At 43.2% G+C, this 18,127-nt stretch overlaps 1 protein-coding gene across 1 annotated transcript; it reads right to left on the bottom strand.

Annotated features, from left to right (window-relative positions):
* Nucleotides 1–10,427: 10,427 nt before the first annotated feature.
* Nucleotides 10,428–11,460, bottom strand: LOC128738909 (guanine nucleotide-binding protein subunit beta-1-like). Its single transcript, XM_053834387.1, has one exon. It carries the CDS (start codon nt 11,458–11,460, stop codon nt 10,438–10,440), a length of 1,023 nt encoding a protein of 340 aa, XP_053690362.1. The 3' UTR covers nt 10,428–10,437.
* Nucleotides 11,461–18,127: the final 6,667 nt, after the last annotated feature.

The raw sequence follows: 18,127 nt of genomic DNA, 5'->3' as shown, positions 1-18,127 counted from the left end.
GACTTCTGGTTTTAATTAAGAGAAATTTAGTTACTCATGTTTTTTTTTTATTTTTCATAATATTTCTCTAATGATTGAAATTAGTTCCAACAAGGTGAGTCGATTTGCCGCTTGCCATTAGTTTACTTCTTCATCTTGTCCTTAATGGCTCGAACCGTCAACAACAAACCACGGCGCGTATAGTGAACAACGCTTTCCAAAAACAGCAACGAATAGTACCGCAAGTAAAAGTATTCGCGCGACTCCCGAAAAACGCCAATCCAATAGATAACGTTTTGCACCGTACTAACTGTTATGTTCCAGGCAGCGACGGCTCCCTGGCGCAGCAAATTGATGTTTTCCGTCGACAATATGTTACCTGCGGTAAGCGATCTTGATGGTAACATCTCTTTCCAGTTTCGAGTCGTCAGTGAACAATACCAACCCATCAACTTGGTTTTTAACATGTAAAAGTATTTCGTCAAGTTTCCTTGTCCAGCCTCTGTATCTTTTCGGCAATTATGGTTTTCCTGAATTGGTTTCGGAGGAAGCGTAACGTTTGAACATGTCTCCGCAACGGAAGGTTTATCCAAACTGGAAAGCGAATTTGACGGTCCTGGTGTGACCACAAACAGTTTCTTGCTGACGACGTCGTCGGTGGCAGATTGGCTTGGTTGGTGCTCTAAGCTCTCCTTAGATGGTGTTTTGGAAGATTTTTGTGCTCCGGAAGTGAGGGTCTTCTGGGACATCTGCGACCAGAGTTGGTACGGAATGCAGTACACCGGCCACAACAATCTTGACCTCGTGGTGCTTATGGTGAAAAGTGAATGCTGCCTGGCGAGTAACAACGATCGTTGAGTACATCCAAGCATATTAGGCAGTACAAACGAGTATCCGCTGACGAAAAAGGTGCTAAGGAGGAATTAGATGTTCAAAGGACTAATTAACTAACTGGTTGTCTTACCTTTGGCAACGGGAAAAATCTTTTAGATCATTATGACAAAACCGAACGACGTGTCTCTCGCATGGCATACTGTGTTGGCTCACTCCACAGTAAAAAATAGCAAAATCGAAAGCTTAAAAGTCGTTCATCGTTTTTGATGAAAATAGTTTTTTTGTGATCGACCTCTTTTATTCCAGTCGATAAACCATTTTTGTTAACTAATTCAGCAATATTTAAGCGTACCACGAAACTATTTTAGATGTTATAAAAATACGGGGAAAACGGGGGTGATTTTTCGTATTCCAAGCTTCAACTGGACGATACAGAAAAAATAAATATGGTTTTTGCGTAAATATCGTTGGGCACAAAACGAGTTTACCATCATCTTGGAAGGGATAAAGCGCTAACCGGAGGACATAGATAGGGAGAAACCACAAAGCTATATTTTCGTGAAAGGTTTTATGACACGTTGTACCGAGCTTGTAAGAGCAAAATTACAGAAAGATTTAATATTAAACAAAATAATTGCTCAAGTTGAACCCCGGAAACGGGGTGAATTTAAATTATTTGAATTCGGCTAGTATATTTGCAAAACGACGACTGGTTTGTTATAGTCCAGCATCGTACCTCGAAGCTAACTGGGCGGCAATCTCATGCCCAATTTCCTGTTTAGTCCAATCTAAAGACTTGTTTCATTCTAATTTCAAGAAATTGAAGACCATTTCAACCGCGATTTTAACTCAGATTTCATTCAAATTCAAATTTTATGATCGATTCCATGTCCAATTTCAAGACCAATTTGAATTTAACCCCTCTAAGGTCTTCATCATTTTTAGCACCGCAAAATTCACTAAAATGGCCATAACTTTTTTATCTTTTAATATTTTTTCACCAAATTTGGGAAATTTGCCGAAAATATTTTCTATTTTCATAATATCTATAGATAATGGCCATATGTCATATGGTCCCGGAGGTATTCCGGAGTTTCTTGGGGGACCGAGATATGACTTTTTTAGATAAAGTTGCCTAATATCTAAAATTTGTTTGAAATCTGTTGATTTTTGTAAACATATCATCGACTGTGGACATATCAGTTACTTTGCCGCAGTTATGAGCCATGGTGCGCGCCATCCGGATCTGGGGGGACACTATGAATCCAGAACCGGTTCCCGTAACAGGACATTTCAGCATCAGTAAAGCATGTCGTGTCGCGTATCAAAAAACATCAGCATTCGACAAACTAGCGATTGGTGATCATCTCATGTCTCTCAGAGGCCGTATGACCGGTTCCGGGTCCGGGGAGGGTTTCTTTTCTGATTCAAGCACGGAACGGATTTTGAAGGAACTTGCCCGGGACCTGGAATCGGCCATATGGCCTCTGAAAGACATGAGATGATTGTCAATCGCTATTTTATCGAATGCTGATGTTTTTTGAAATGCGACACGACATGCTTTACTGATGCTGAAATGTCCTGTTACGGGAACCGGTTCCGGATTCATAGTGCCGCCCTGGATCCGGATGGCGCGCACCATGGCTCATAACTGCGGCAAAGTAACTGATATGTCCACAGTCGATGATATGTTTACAAAAATCAACAGATTTCAAACAAATTTTAGATATTAGGCAACTTTATCTAAAAAAGCCATATCTCGGTCCCCCAAGGAACTCCGGAATAACTCCGGGACCATATGACATATGACCATTATCTATAGATATTATGAAAATAGAAAATATTTTCGGCAAAATTCCCAAATTTGGTGAAAAAATATTAAAAGATAAAAAAGTTATGGCCATTTTAGTGAATTTTGCGGCGCTAAAAATGATGTAGACCTTAGAGGGGTTAATTTGATTCTAATCTGAAAACAAAACTATTTCAATTTCACTTCCGATTTAAAGTATAACTTTATGCCCGATTTCACCTCCGATTGTCCGGCTTCGTGTCCAATTTTATACCCATTTTCAACTCCAATTTAAGTCTAATTTGATTCCAACTTTAAATTGAATTTTAGCTCAGAATTCAAGATAAATTTTATGATCAATTTCATTTCCGTCCTAAGACAAAGTCTATTGAACAAAGTTTCTCCAATTTGCTCGGTTGTGGGCTACCGCTCTCTAATTGCTCCGGTGTCCGGTACTTTCCACCAGATCTCGCTCCATCTGGTTTATCCATGTTGCTCGCTTTGCAGGGTAGTTGTCCGGCATTCTTGCAACATGCCCTGCCCATCGTATCCGCCCAACTTTGGGCTGCTGGGTTCACCATAGAGCTGAGCGAGTGCATGGTTCTTCCCCCACCTCTATACTCCGTTCTCCTGTTCGCCACCAAAGATCGTTCTTAGCACTCGTCTTTCGAAAACTCCGAGCACTCGCAGGTCTTCCTCGAGCATTGCCCATGTTTCATGTCCGGAGAGAACAACCGGTATAATGCGCGTCTTGTACAGGATACACTTTGTACGAGGCTTAGTCTGCTCGCCCGCAATTGCTTGTGAAGCCCACAGTAAGCACGATTTCCGCTGATCATACATCTCCGAATCTCATGGATGGTATCATTGTCCGCCGTTACCAGGAAACCAAGCTAGATATATTCGTTGGCTACCCCAAACTCATCGCCGTCGAGCATTAAGGCGCAGACACAATGCATACGGCTTTTACAACGTTGCGGCAGCCGTCTTTTTAGCCACCGCCTCAGTTGTTCTGCCGATAATATCCGCTCGGTTCATAACATCTTGTAGCGCTATGTTGAACGGCAGACATGAGAGACCATCACCTTGACGAAGCCCTCCCTGTGTGATTCGAATGAAGTCGACAATCCATTCGAAATCCGAACACAACACAGTGTACCATCCATCGTAGATTGAATCAGTTTGACGAGCCGGTCTCGTCCATGATGTTCCATAGCTCTTTCCGATCGATAGTATCATATGCGGCTTTGAAGTCAACGAATAAATGGTGGGTGGGAACTCTGTATCACAGTTCTTTTGGAGAATCTTCCGCAGTGTAAATATTTGATCTGTTGTAGACCGTGCTTCGACGAAGCCGGCTTGATAAGTTCTCAAAAATCTGGTCGCAATTGGTGATAGTTGGTGAAAAATTATTTGGGAGAGCACTTTGTAGGCGGCATTGAGAACGGTGATCGCTCGATAGTTCTCACAGTCCAACTTGTCGCTCTTTTTGTAGATCGGACAGATAATCCCATCTTTCCCATCCTCCGGTATCTGTTCCGTACCCCAAATTCTAACAATTAGCCGGTACATACGAACGGCAAGCTTTTCTGGTCTTATTTTAATAAGCTCCGATCCAATGCCATAATTCCCTGCTGATTTATTGTTCTTTAGCTGCGTGATGGCCTCCTTAACTTCACCTATCGTTGGGGCTGGCAACTCTCTTACCCGTTTGTTACACCGTCACTTTCCCCGCTGCCATGGTTATCCGCCTGGGCGCCATTCAGGTGTGCATCGAAGTGCTGCTTCCACCTATCGGTCACCATTCTACCAAAATACTTCCATTCTTATCCCGACACATTTCGGCTCGCGGCACAAGGCTTTGCGGGATTCGATCAGTTTCTGGTAGAACTTTCGCGTTTCCTAAGAACGATGCAGCCGCTCCAACTCTACATTTTCCTGCTCTTCCAAGTAGCGCTTTTTCTCCCGGAAAATTTGGTTTCGCGGCATCTTGTTCTGTTTGTGTTTTTCCACGTTCTGACGTGTGGCACTACCTTGACCGCCCGCTCAGCGCTTTCCTCAACCATCACCCTCATATATTCATCGTAAAACCAATCGTTTCGCTAATTCCATGCCACATGCCCGATGGAGCTCTCCGCTACACTGCTAATGGCTGTTTTGATGGTATTCCAATAGTCCTCGACTGGGGCTTCGTCCAGCTCGCCCTCTTTAACATTTGACTGTGATATTGCGATATGTAAACTACTAGCCCAAAAAACAACTTCACCACCTTCAACACTTCACTGTTCCACCATTTGCTTAAGTCTGTGATAACGCTAGTGATAAATGACCGGTCAAAAGCTGGCCGTAATGGAAAGGTTGATACCCAGAAGGACTTCTCCGACGTAGATAAACACGAGATAATGGATGGAGACAGAACGGAAACTAATCTTAACACCGACCATATGGACAAATGGTTACCTTCTAACACATTTTACAGAAATGTCATTAAATGAATACAACGTGACCAAGTGACAACTAACGGGTGGCAAGTAAAATTTTGGAATTTTTTCGAGGCCCTTATGTGTGTATGTGTTAGCTCTTTCTCTCCTCTTTCCGCCAGTATTTTTTGTTTTGTTTATGCCTGCTAAGTTTTGTTTAAAATGGCGTCCAAACGAGAAGCATTCCGCGAGCGCGTTTTACATTTCTAGGTATTGTATAAATATCTCGGCAAAAAGTATACGATACAACATTTTAAAAGCGAAAATGTTGCGGATTCAATCATTTACCATATCCTAAGATCCCCAACAACTACTCGCAAGCAAGGTAGTGGAAGACCAGCCAAAATTATGGACGCAGAAGGACTTCGTTCTCTTTCTTGTGCCTTGAACAACAAGGATTCCGTGAGTCAACAAGATGCCGCAAAAAAGTTCAACTGTTCTCGCAGTCGCCAGTACATCTACCAAACATTGAAAGAATCTAAATACAGTACCGAAAAAAACCAGAAGTCCAGAATACACTGAGGGATAGATTTCGACGCTGAAATCCCAATGCCGTTGGTGGATGACAAATTATTCTGGAAAATGTTTTATTACTATTCTATGGACAGTTCTAAGGATGTCCGAACATAAAATATACGTTTAAACATAAGTTTGAACAGAAAGTGATGCTGTACATTACCATTTCCGAGGGAGGTATTTCTAAGCCATGGTTCAAGCCCTCTGGTTTGGCTATCAATCAAGATGTGTACCAGAACGAATGTTTGCAGAAAATTTTGATCCCGTTTCTACAAAAACATCATGCAGATGGACAATACGTGTTTTGGTCGGATAAAGCATCGTGGCATTATTGCAAAAAGAAACACAATCGTTCCTGAATTCCCATTCGATCCCATTTGTGTCCAAAAACCACAACCCGACAAATCTACTTCGGTGTCGCCCAATCGAAGATTTCTTCGAGATTTTGGACTCCTTGGTATACAATAATAACTGGAGAGTCACGAATTGCAAACACATGGTTCATAGAATCAAGAGATGCATTTGCGAAGTTGACATGACGGGCGTACAACGCTCCTGTTCCGACATCAAACGGAAGCTTCACCGAACAGCCGATTACGGATTACGGTTTTCAAATGTTCACTAATTTTTATTCTACAATGGACAATGTATCTTTGATTTCAGTAAATCAGATCTTCTTCAAATATCTTTGTCTTTTTTTTTGACAGCTTGGGAAATAAATTCCACAATTTTAGTTGTCACCCGTTAGCTGACAGTTGGTAAGCTATGATGGGCCAGACACGTCATAATGATGCCGTAAAACAGTGCGGTGAAAAACGTTCGAGGGTGATTTCTGGGAAGGCTGGGAAACCGGTGCCGGATGGTCCAAGACTGAGTTGAATGCATACGACTGCTTGAAACAGCACGAGCACTCCGGTTTAATCCCACACAATTTTGTAGGTGAAAGCTTTTACTAAAAATTCTACCTAGAATCGTTCATGCAACCTACAATGGGTAAAAGTTGGGCAATGTTAGCTGAATAGTTACACTTCGTATTACAATAGTTAAATACGTTCTAAGAGGAATAGTTATTTTGTAGTAACAATTTTCCGCAAAATTTCCAGAGTAGTCATATAAACACAGGTGACGTTAAACGTCCTAGACCCTCTAGACCTGTGGTGTCCAGGTGTAGGCATGGTACGGGCCAAATCAGATTTCCCTATGAAAGACGTGGGCCGCTATAACTTCAGACTATTCTTGCTCATAATAAAACGTAAAATACGTGTTCTCAGCCGTCATACACCAGGAATCACCACAGCTTCTCTACCGGAAAACATTTATTTTCACAACATGCTTGAGAAATCACGACTATACTAGGAGCCTCCTTAGTCATTGAAAAATATGCCGTTGTTTGATGCCAGCTTAGTAGGCTATGTAGTCAATGCGTGCTCCTTTTGGTCGATTCATCTGCCGGGCACCTCTTCGCCACGTTTCTGTCGGGTGCTTGTCAAGAATCACTTTCACTGGGCTGCCCCCCAAAGTTCCTGCATCGTGACCAAGTTCTCCAAGCAGCTGATTACAATTCATGCTTTGTTCGCCTTATTCATTGTGCGTTTTCGTTCTTCATTCGAAGGACCTCGGCGAGCGAACCCCTTGTCTTGGGGCCGTAGAGAACTACCAGTCTTACCAATGTTTTGTAGTTGGTCAACTTCGTGGTGCGTCGAATTTTTGTTTTACTGGAACGTCTTCCGAAATCTGAAGTAAGCACGATTTCTTGCCCAAATGCGTCTCTGCTGGTACCATGCCCACAAAGTGCAAACCAAGCGCTGCTGGAGTGGAACCCTTGATCCTCAACTGCGGTTGAAGGTCATTCGGGAAGTCAATGCTAATCCTAATATCACCATCAGTTATGCCTTGATGAGAAACTGATGAAATTGAGCAAGTATAGAACCCAACCGAAGCCTCAAACATAAAATAGTGGCCAGAAACAAAGCTTGCCAGCTGTACGAGCAGGTGATGACGAAATGTAATGGATGGGTCTTGCTCGACGATGAAACCTATGAGAACCAAATCCCGGGGGTCAAATTCTGCACCCTTCTGCTCGTGCAAAGCAGATTCAAGTTTGTTGGCGCGGATAAGTGTACGAAAAAAGTCTTGATTTGACAAGTGATTTGTTCCTGTGGAAAGAAAACCAGTGTTTTTGACGGACAAGATTATAAATTCGGATGTATGCAAAAGTGAATAGCCCAATAAAAGAATTTTACCCTTTATTAAGTCCCACGATAGTCCATTTACGTTTTGGGCAGATCTAGCCAGCTGCCATTACAGCTACAATGGTACAACGACATTGAAATACAGTTCATCGCAAAAGAGTTGAGTCCACCAAATTGTCCGCAGATTCGCCCAGTCCAATAGAGAAGTATTGGGTGATAATGAAGCGAAAGTAAGGATGCCGGTTCCTGTGTGCGATGGTCGTCATCATCAATTTGAACCATTACAACTTCGACAACGGGTGTGATAATTTTTAGTAATTTTATGCGAATTTTATTTGCTCTCGTAGTAAGATTCCCTTTGGCAATTACATGTAGCGTTTTACTAGTTGTGTGCTTATTTTCATACTGCTTCTTGACGTTTTTTCCCTAGCCGGCGAATTACTTTCCTTATTGTTGGTAATTATTAGAGTTTTACATATTGGGTTGTGCTAATGGCTATAATTTTTTTCCTGCTAATTTAGTTGTCTTATGTTTAATGTATTAGCAATTTTTTCATCTGGTTTTTTTTTTCTTAATTTTTTGTTGATTTTTACTCTTGCTAATGTTTTTACACACTCATCACATTTTTACGACTATAGATAATGATCGATAACAGTAATTTTGTTCCGTGTTGTCTAAAACTGTTCGGACATTTTGTTTTTCTCTTTGTTATCCCCTATAGATTAGTGATTTAGATAACGTTATAATATCTTGGTCAAAAACGTAGCTTGGGATCCGAGATTGGAAATTCTGTGGACTGTGGAAACTGAAAGTAGTGCCCGTGGGACGGGGGAAGAAACCGAAAGCATGCTCATTATGCCTATCATGATTACTACTAAGAAAATTTAAACTGGATACAGTTGTTTCGTCGCAAGTAGATGGTACTTCAATGGAAGGAGGACCAGCCTCGAAGCGAGATATTTAGCATGAATGTTCATAGATTCATTTTTTCATTGTATTGCTTCGCGGCTTGAAAACAAATTATAATAGATTTGCTTGAAACCTATGACAGTTGGCTTAAGGTTTGGATAGATAGAAAGTTGTTCCGTTCAAAATTGGAAGAGTACATGTTGAAAAATATTAGCTAGAGGAGTGAGTTCGAAAATAACGCACTCAATGAAGGAAACCAATAATTTATGGGATGCAATGAGTTGTGTTTAATTCATGTACTATTTTAATGCCATCTCAATCCGAACTTATTATTCCTCGACTTTGCGCTTATCAAAATTCAAGAAAACAGTCACAGAAAACGTCTGATTCTGAACGGCGGACCGTTTAAAGTCCGGTTTTCAGTCGATTTGAGGGACAAATTTATCACCACATTACGAACCGATTGCGCCACAAACAGTCGTGCGCCCTCAAACGTTACATAGTCAAGCCGAAATCCCAAAACCTTCTCTGACTAGAGCACTCAAGGTAAATACACTACGAACATATATAAGATAAAATATTAATGGGCTTTCGCGCTCAAATACTTACATACTTATTTGTTTTTTTTTTCTTAATCGATAGTTGAAAATACGCATTGTAGTAAGCTAACCTAACTGAATGAAGACAATTCTAGATTTCTGCGTGTGTGTGTGTTTGAAGGATTCGCTACGCTCTCTTCGTATTCTTGTCTTCGCAATAGCATTATGCACTCACTTAATTTGATAAATTTATGAATCCATGATACACAAATCATCTATATGTAGCAGTATGCGCGAGTTGATACACTACATTGTTTATACCGGTGCTAAGTCATACATATGCTGGGCAAAATCAACAGTTTTTCGTTTTTCAGAAGTGTTTCAATCAAATTTGGTGTGTTTTTGGAAGAGTGTGCCATTAGGTTGTCCCAAAATAACTCTTTGTTCACGGAACCTGGGTGGTGAAGAAGGCCATTCTTGTGATTATGATGAAATGGAGTAAATTCCCACGACACCACTCTTGTGATTCTTTTGACTATTGAGACTAGACAGAATTCTGCTGAACCTTGGTGGAACCAAAATGTGAGTATAACCATTTGACATTTGAGAGCTACAATTTGTTTTACGATTGTTTGTTGTTGACCGTCAATTCAAAACGAGAGTTGCTAATAAAATTGTATTTAATTGAGTTATTAGGAAAAGCACAAGTTCCGACAAGGTTTCCTAACAAAGTGTTGTTGCGGGACAGCCTACTTAGTGTGCATTTTGTAGGATGCCTCTTTCCGTTTTTGTTCCGTTCGATCCTATTCTCTGGTTACGTGTTCTTAGCATTCGCTATATTATGTAATAGGTAGATAAATGTTACTAAAATGACTAGATATTTCGCGTGTATGAACTTGCTTCGAACGAAAATCTGTAACATTTGCACCCAACCCAGTCTTCGAAATAGCGCAGAATATTTTTAAAGTATAGAAAAGTAAAATGCTACAGTATTATTTTACAATTTCATAATAATGAGATTTTGATTTATATAATAATAATTTGTTATTAATTTTCTAAACTTTTCAATATTTGTTTGTGTGTGTAGTTTGTGGTTCCTTTTCTTACAGCTTGTGTGTGTGTGTTTTTTTTGTTATAAAAATGTGATTCTTACATCGTAGAATATTCGGTAATTAAAAACGCTCACCCACACGACTAGCTTAGTTCCATACTCGTAGGAAAGAATCCCACGATCCGGTGGCGACGGCCATACCGTTTTCCGTGACGCCTAAACAGGACACGCGGTTATCGTGACCGGCCAGAATGCCGGCCCGTTCCGCTTTGAGTGTGTCCCAAACGTTACAGTTGAAGTCGTCGTAGCCCGCCAGGAGCAATCGGCCAGACTTTGAAAACGCTACCGAGGTAATGCCGCAGATGATATTATCGTGAGAGTACATGGCCAGCTCCTGGTCGGCTCGGATGTCAAAGAGCCGACAGGTGGCGTCATCGGAGCCGGTCGCAAACGCGTGCCCATTCGGGAAGAATGTGACGGCGTTTATATCGCTCTCGTGTCCCGGGAAAGTTTGCTTGCACTGACCCTCTCGAATGTCCCATAGCTTAGCGGAAGCATCGCAAGCTCCCGAAACGAACACGCGGAACTGAGGCGAAACGGACAATGCCATCACGTCACCGGTATGTCCGAGAAACGATGTACACTGCTGACCGGTCTCGATATCCCACAGTCCGCAAGACATGTCACCAGAGCTGGTCACAATTTGGTTATCATCTAGAAATCGGCAGCACGAGAGGTACCCCGTGTGGCCGGGTAGTTCACGCGACACTCGGACGTTACCTTCCCTTGTTTTTAGGTTATAAATGGAACAAATATTATCCAAGCCACCGCAGGCCACAAAATTCCCGGATGGAGCATACGCACAAGTCATTACCCAAGACGAACGCAACGGAATAGCGTGCACCTTGTTCGTCGTGTGGGAGTCCCATACAATCAGTTTTCCGTCCTGGGAAGCGGACACAAGATTTCGTGAATCACTGCCCCAATGCATAGCATAGATCTTCGCTAAATGACCCCGCAGGGTGCGTCTTGTGCGCATCTGTATTCGACCGATAGGTTCCAGGTTATTCGTAGCCTGTACTAGCGATGTATCACAGGCTACTTTGCGCGCATCACGTATTGCATTTTTTAGCGTTTCCGCTTCCTGTCTGAGTGCTTCGAGCTCGTTCATGGTGTTTCCTTCTGTTACAGAACTACCCTAAACTCTTCTTATCAACTGCGGTTGGTGTGACTCAAGTGCAATTTTTTGGTTAGAAATAATGAACACTTTTTTTTGCGTTCCGATACACAGCCCTTACAGTATTAAAAGCACTTGGCAAACAATTAGATCTGCAGCAGGATTGCTGTTTATATTATCAGCACTACCACTAACGTTTTAAGATTTCGATTTTCTCTTGCCTCGTCGTCTACGTTGGCCCGCTTCTTCCTGGCGCGCGACACCGCTACGCAATCGCTGCTTACGTTTCACCAATATGTATGTCTCACACGTCCTCTCCACAAGACCAAGCAGGGAAAGCTGTGAATAAATTTACTGTGCTGTAATCTAAAGACAATCAATAGTTGAGTAGAAAAAAAACGAATCTTAAAAAATATAGCATCCGTCATATAATCGGGGGGAACTCAATTTTTCCTCAAATTAAAATTTTCGGAAAATGAAATTGCATTTCTACATCATAGGGGCGTCAAAACCTTACCACCACACCCTGAATGGAACAGCAAGCGACGTCCTGCTGTTGCTGTCTCGCTTCCGTGCGTTTCGTTTTACGCTAGCTGGTACTGGCTATCACGAGTTTTCCTCTCAGCAGCAGCGCCACTCTACGTACGATGCGGCGGTGACGATCCTCAGCTTTTCGGAATTTTCTGCACCTGTTTTAGAGCACGCACACACACGCATACGTATACGCATCCGAGCCACCGTTCAATCCATGGCGACCATATCGGAATCGGATCAGGATCAGTTTGCAAAGTATGACAGAAAAAAGATCAGAAAAAAAGGAAAAGCAATATCCAAATTTAGTTTCTCCACCCCAAATGAAGGACGCATAAGAGGCACATATCTGCAAAAATCACTCCCGCACGTCTCACAGTCTGGGCGATAGGCCCCCCGCCCCCCTTCACGAACTACAGAACTACAATGATTTTTCCAGTGAACCCGTGTGTCGGGACCGCCGGTCATTTGGACGCCTTTACCAACCTTGCATAACGCGCAGAGCCTACTACTCGGTTCACTGCCAACTGTCCCTACATCCGGAAGCACTTTCCAGCGATTTTCACCAGCAACAGAGGCTGCAAATATTGGAAAATTTCTAACGCAATCCGCAGATGAAAAACCTCCCAACGAGTGGTACAACAATTTTCACGTCTTTCCTTCGGCAGGCAGAACATTCGCCCGTATGAGCGAAGCAGGATGATGAGAGCGCGAGATTTTTCCGAACACACAGGGAGAGTCAGCGTTTTTCGCTACCCTTTTGGAAAAACTGTCCGCAGCGAGCATGCGCTGCCGGCGGGCCACGAGCGAGTAGTCTGCCGTGTCCCAGTGCAAACGAGCTGTCTGGGGCACGGCCTGTGGTAACGGGTTTCTCGCAGTGCAATTTGCTTGAATTTTCCGTTAACGTGAAGTGGAAATTGCCTGTGTTAAATTAATTTTCTTGTACCTACAATCGAAGTTTGTTTTCTCCGTTCTTGGAGAGAATCAAATTTAGTAAGCAATATAGGTTTATAACTCGCCCGTAAAAGTTAAATATTTGCCTTGTTCTATTTAAGAAAAATGTCTATATTTTACGTATTTGCGTAACTGGTCTCTAAAACAAGGCTCAACAAGGAAACTGATGATCTCTAAAACAAGGCAAAAATGTTAAATTTATTGTCTGTTTGAAAAATGCATTTTACTTGCTTTCCCATCTTGTAAAGATCTTCAAGTTTTTTTCAGCTTTGAGTCAGCGTTTTATGCAAGTTTCGTGAATCGCAAAAAATTAAAATACATTTCCCCGCGAAGAAGAACTAGACTAAAATTATTTTTTTATGAAATCTTTAATTTTAGTCGACTTATTTCGAACTTGTTTTTTCGCCCATTTGATTTTGCTGGTGGAATGGAGAATACCATCCAATTTCGTTCGACAAACTGATCCGCCGGAAATACAGAATAAGGCTATAAATATATCTAGACCCCATTCTGTAAGTCTCGTTGAGTGTCACTTTGCTCGACTGGTCTACTTTTGGTATTAATAGAACCCTATTCTGGAACTCACGTCGAGCAACTCGACTCGACTTAATCACTGGTGAATGTGAGGAGAAGGGGCATTATAGCGGCTCGGTGAACAACCAAAACAAGACAAGCTCAGGCGTTACTTGCTGACAGTTGAGTCACTAGCTTTGTAGCGATCGACTCAGTCGAGTTGACAAAACCGTGTCGCATGTGACTTACATAATAGCAAAAATCGAGCACTGTACCAATCAAACGGGGGCCGTTAGGTGAGATGAGGTGACTGTGAGAATAGGGCGCGTGAGAGAAGTAAGGTGAGGTGAAGTGACTGTGCGAATAGGGCCCCTTGCCACCTCGCTCGCTGTGCCCCTCTTCGTCTTGTTCCTACCGGATTCGATGCGAAAACCATTTTTGCAGGATAGTTGCCTGGCATTCTAGCAACATGTCCTGCCCAACGTATCCGTCCAGCTTTAACCACTTTCTGAATACTTGGTTCGCCGTAGAGACGCGCGGGCTCGTGGTTCATTCTCCGCCTCCATACACCGTTCTCTTGCACTCCGCCAAAGATGGTTCTTAGCACCCGCCGTTCAAAAACTCCGAGTGCTCGTAGGTCCGCTTCTAGCAGTGACCACGTTTCATGCCCGTAGAGGACAACCGGTCTAATTAGCGTTTTATACAATGTGCACTTTGTACGGGGACTCAGATTGTTCGACCGCAAGTGTTTGTGGAGTCCGTAGTGAGTCCGACTTCCGCTGATAATATGCCTTTTAATCTCACGGCTGGTATTGTTGTCCTCTGTTGCCAGTGAGCCAAGGTATACGAACTCGTCGACTACTTCGAACTCATCCCCGTCGATTACCACGGTACTGCCCAAGCGGGCCCTGTCGCGCTCGGTCCCGCCCGCCAGCATATACTTCGTTTTAGACGTATTTACCTTCAATCTTCTCTGCTCCGCGTTTTAGTCTGGTGTACTCCTCCGCCTCAAATGTTCTGCCGACAGCTTCCAGAAAAGTCGTCAGCAAAGCAGATAAATTGACTGGATTTATTAAAAATCGTGCCCCGCATTTCGATCGCCGCTCGTCTTATAACACCTTCAAACGCAATGTTGAATAGCAGGCAGAAAAGACCATCTCCTTGTCGAAGTCCCCTGAGAGATTCGAATGGGTTCGACAATCCACCCGAGATTCTCACACAGCACTGGATCCCATCCATCGTATCCATGATAATTCTGGTTAGCTTACCCGGAAAGCCGTTTTCGTTCAAAATTTTCCATAGCTCTTGTCGCCTTACGCTATCATATGCGGATTTGAAACCGATGAATAGGTGATGCGTGGGGATTCGGAATTCGCGGCACTTCTAGAGGATCTGCCGCAGGGTGAACCGACCCTCCATAAAGCCGGCCTGGTAACTTCTCACAAATCTATTGGCTATTGGCGATAGTCGATGAATGATGACTTGGGGCAGCACTTTGTAGGCGGCATTCAGGATAGTGATCGCTCAGTAGTTCTCTCAATTCAGCTTATCGCCTTTTTGTGGCTAGGGCAAATAACCGCGTCTTTCCACTCCTCCGGTAGTCGTTCCGTATCCCAAATCTTGACAATCAGTTGATGCAAGCAGATGACCACTGGTCCGGGCCCATTTTAATAAGTTCCGCCCAACGCCATCGTATCCTCAGTTTATTGAGCGTCTGCATTCCATGTCAGGAGCGACGCACGATAGCATCTGACCCGGAGCGAGCAGCTGAATCAAAAAAAAAAAAACATATTGCTTCGAACGCTAAAGTCAAGCAGCAATGCTATCTGCCGAGTTAAACTTGAACTATCACATACTAGTGAGTGTATATTAGAATATGGATGTACAAACACGTATGCAATGCATTGCCACGCTCGCACACATCTTTTCCCACCAATACATATACACACAGCTTAAACTTTTGTCTGAAGGGGTGCGCTGTTGCTTCTGTTAATTGTCATTCGTATGGGCACGAGGAAGAGATGCCAATCTTCTTGATGGAATGTTTTTGTTATTAATTAGGAGAACGTGCTGCCCAAGTCACAAGTACTGAACTACAAATGAGAGATTTTCTTCGTGTCTCCGCTCTTACGTTTATCACGATGATGCAAATACTCTTGAATGCATCTTTTTTGCATGAAATGATAACCGGCGTTATAAGCTGGCTAATCTTTAAGCATAAGCTTTCCTTTGCGTCTGTCGCAAAAAACCAGAAGGTGTGGATGATCGGAGTCGGCAAAGCCCAATTTGACAAGAGCAGCGGAGAGACCAACGAGCTGGGAACAGGCTTCGTAGTGATGGGCAAAACGCAGGACCGCGTAATGGACTGGAGAGTGATCAACGAGACAGAATTTAGCCAAGTATCGTCGAGCGCGGAATGAGTTGACCACGATCCTGAGCAGGAAAAAGCGCCAGAAGGAGGACAGCATTCGTGAGGAGCTGGAACAACTATACCGGGCTAACGACACTCGCAAGTTTCACGAGAATGTGAATCAAATTCGTGAGGGCTCACATCGGACCCTGACATGTGTAGGGACGAGGGAGGGGATCTAACACCAACGAGCGCGAGGTGGTCGACAGATGGAAGTAGTTCTTCGATGAGCATCTTAATGGTGATATAACAGAAGGAGACGCAATGAAAGTTAACATCGGAATGCCTACAAACGACAACAGCATGCCAGCTCCCGCTCTCGAAGAGATCCGGCGAGAAATCGGGCAGCTGAAGAGCAATAGAGCCACCGGAAAGGACCGACTCCCGGCAGAATTACAAAAAATAGCCAAGAAGTGCTGGCCAGGACACATCACTGGTCAGTTTTAAAGAACCTGGAGTAAAAGAAAGTACCGGAGGAGAGGATGGAAGGTGTGGTTTGTCCCATCTACAAAAAGGGCAATCGGTTAGTTGCTGTAATTACCGCTGGTCAATACCATCTAGAAGGTGCTCTCCCAGATTTTGTTACGTCGTCTATCCCCAATAACAAGAGAATTCATAGGGCAGTACCAGACGGGCTTTGCGGGGGATCGTGCTACTACGGATCAAATTTTTACTCTCCGATAAATCCTCCAGAAACGTCGGGAGTACAACGTGCTCACGCATCGGATTTCAGGGCAGCATACGATACAGTCGAGTGCCAGATAACGCACGAGTACGGTTTTCAGACTGACGCGGCTGATCAAAGCTATCCTGGAGCCAGTGACGTGTTACGTGCATGTTTTGGAGACACTCTCGAGTCCTTTCAAATAGCTATGAGGATTGGGTTACAAATCAATGCGTCGAAAACCCAATATATGGAAGGAGGCGGCTCCAGAGAAGACAACGTATGCCTTCCACGGATAGTTACTATTGACGGCAATGAACTGGAAGTGGTTGATGAGTTCGTATATTCGGGATCTCTGGTCACCGCCGACAATAATACGAGTAAGGAGATCCAATGACGCATTAAAGCTGGAAGTCGAATCTACTTTTCCCTCCGCAAAACGGTTAGATCATGAAACGCTAATCAGACATGTGTCCTCTACGGACTTAAGACAATAACGTTGCTTACGGAAGACATACGTACACTCGTTGTATTTGAACGAAAGGTGCTGCGGACTATTTTTGGCGGAGCACAAACAGCAAGCGGAGTGGCGGAGGCGTATGAATCACGAGCTACAGGCACTACTTGAAGAGATTCCTATCGTACCCCTGGTGAAAGCTGGAAATCTACAGTCGGCTGGCCACGTCGCAAGGATGCCGGACGACTGCGCAGTGAAATCGTTCTCTTCAGGAACCTCTCCGGCACCAAGGACGCTCAACGAATTGGCGACGCTACGTGTAGGCCAGGACCAATTACAGTGGAGAGAAATTTTTGATACGGCAAGAGCCACCTCGGCTCTCTGCTGGTAAAAGTATGTACTGGTTAAAAAAGATTTGAAAAAATATCGGCTGGGAAATTTTAGTCACCCGCCATATTCACCAGCCTAGGTGCCATTCAACCATCCTTTATTTCGATCGATACAAATCGTTCGCAGAAAATTACCTAAACAAATCCAAAACATAAAATATCGACTTGATGTTGTTTTTGACCTTAGAAAACGATGTTTTTTCTACAAATAGGGCAGCCAACGTATTTTGGACCCCATCAGCAGCTGTACATAATTTGGACACCTCAGCAAAATCAAATGGAAGTGTCCAAATTATGTACAACTGCTGATGGGGTCCAAAATAGGTTTGTTACCCTAATTCATGACTTTGATGTGCACTTTCTGTCGGCAATATGAAAAAAATAATCACTAACGATGGACATTGGACAATACCTCGGAAATCATGTTGTTCAATCAATTCATTGTAATAAAGCATTATGTTCATTCATAAAAATGTACAAATTTCAATACGATGCTAGTTATAAAGAACGGCTTTCGCTAACTGGCACTGCCAGGTTTCCGTCAAAATTTCGTAACGTGACTTGAAGTATTCACCGCGATAATTATGCATACCTCACGTACTGAACCGGATAAAAACTGAAATCGATCTAGACTATTGGCAACGATCATGAGCATGAAAACATTGACACGAATCGGAAGATGGAACATACTGACCCTGAAATTAAATGAACACTGCCAAACATAGGACATCATCCAGACAAGT

The sequence above is a fragment of the Sabethes cyaneus genome, chromosome 2 (assembly GCF_943734655.1).
Source record: "Sabethes cyaneus chromosome 2, idSabCyanKW18_F2, whole genome shotgun sequence".
NCBI classification, from domain to species: domain Eukaryota; kingdom Metazoa; phylum Arthropoda; class Insecta; order Diptera; family Culicidae; genus Sabethes; species Sabethes cyaneus.
This window is presented reverse-complemented; position numbering and strand designations above follow the sequence as displayed.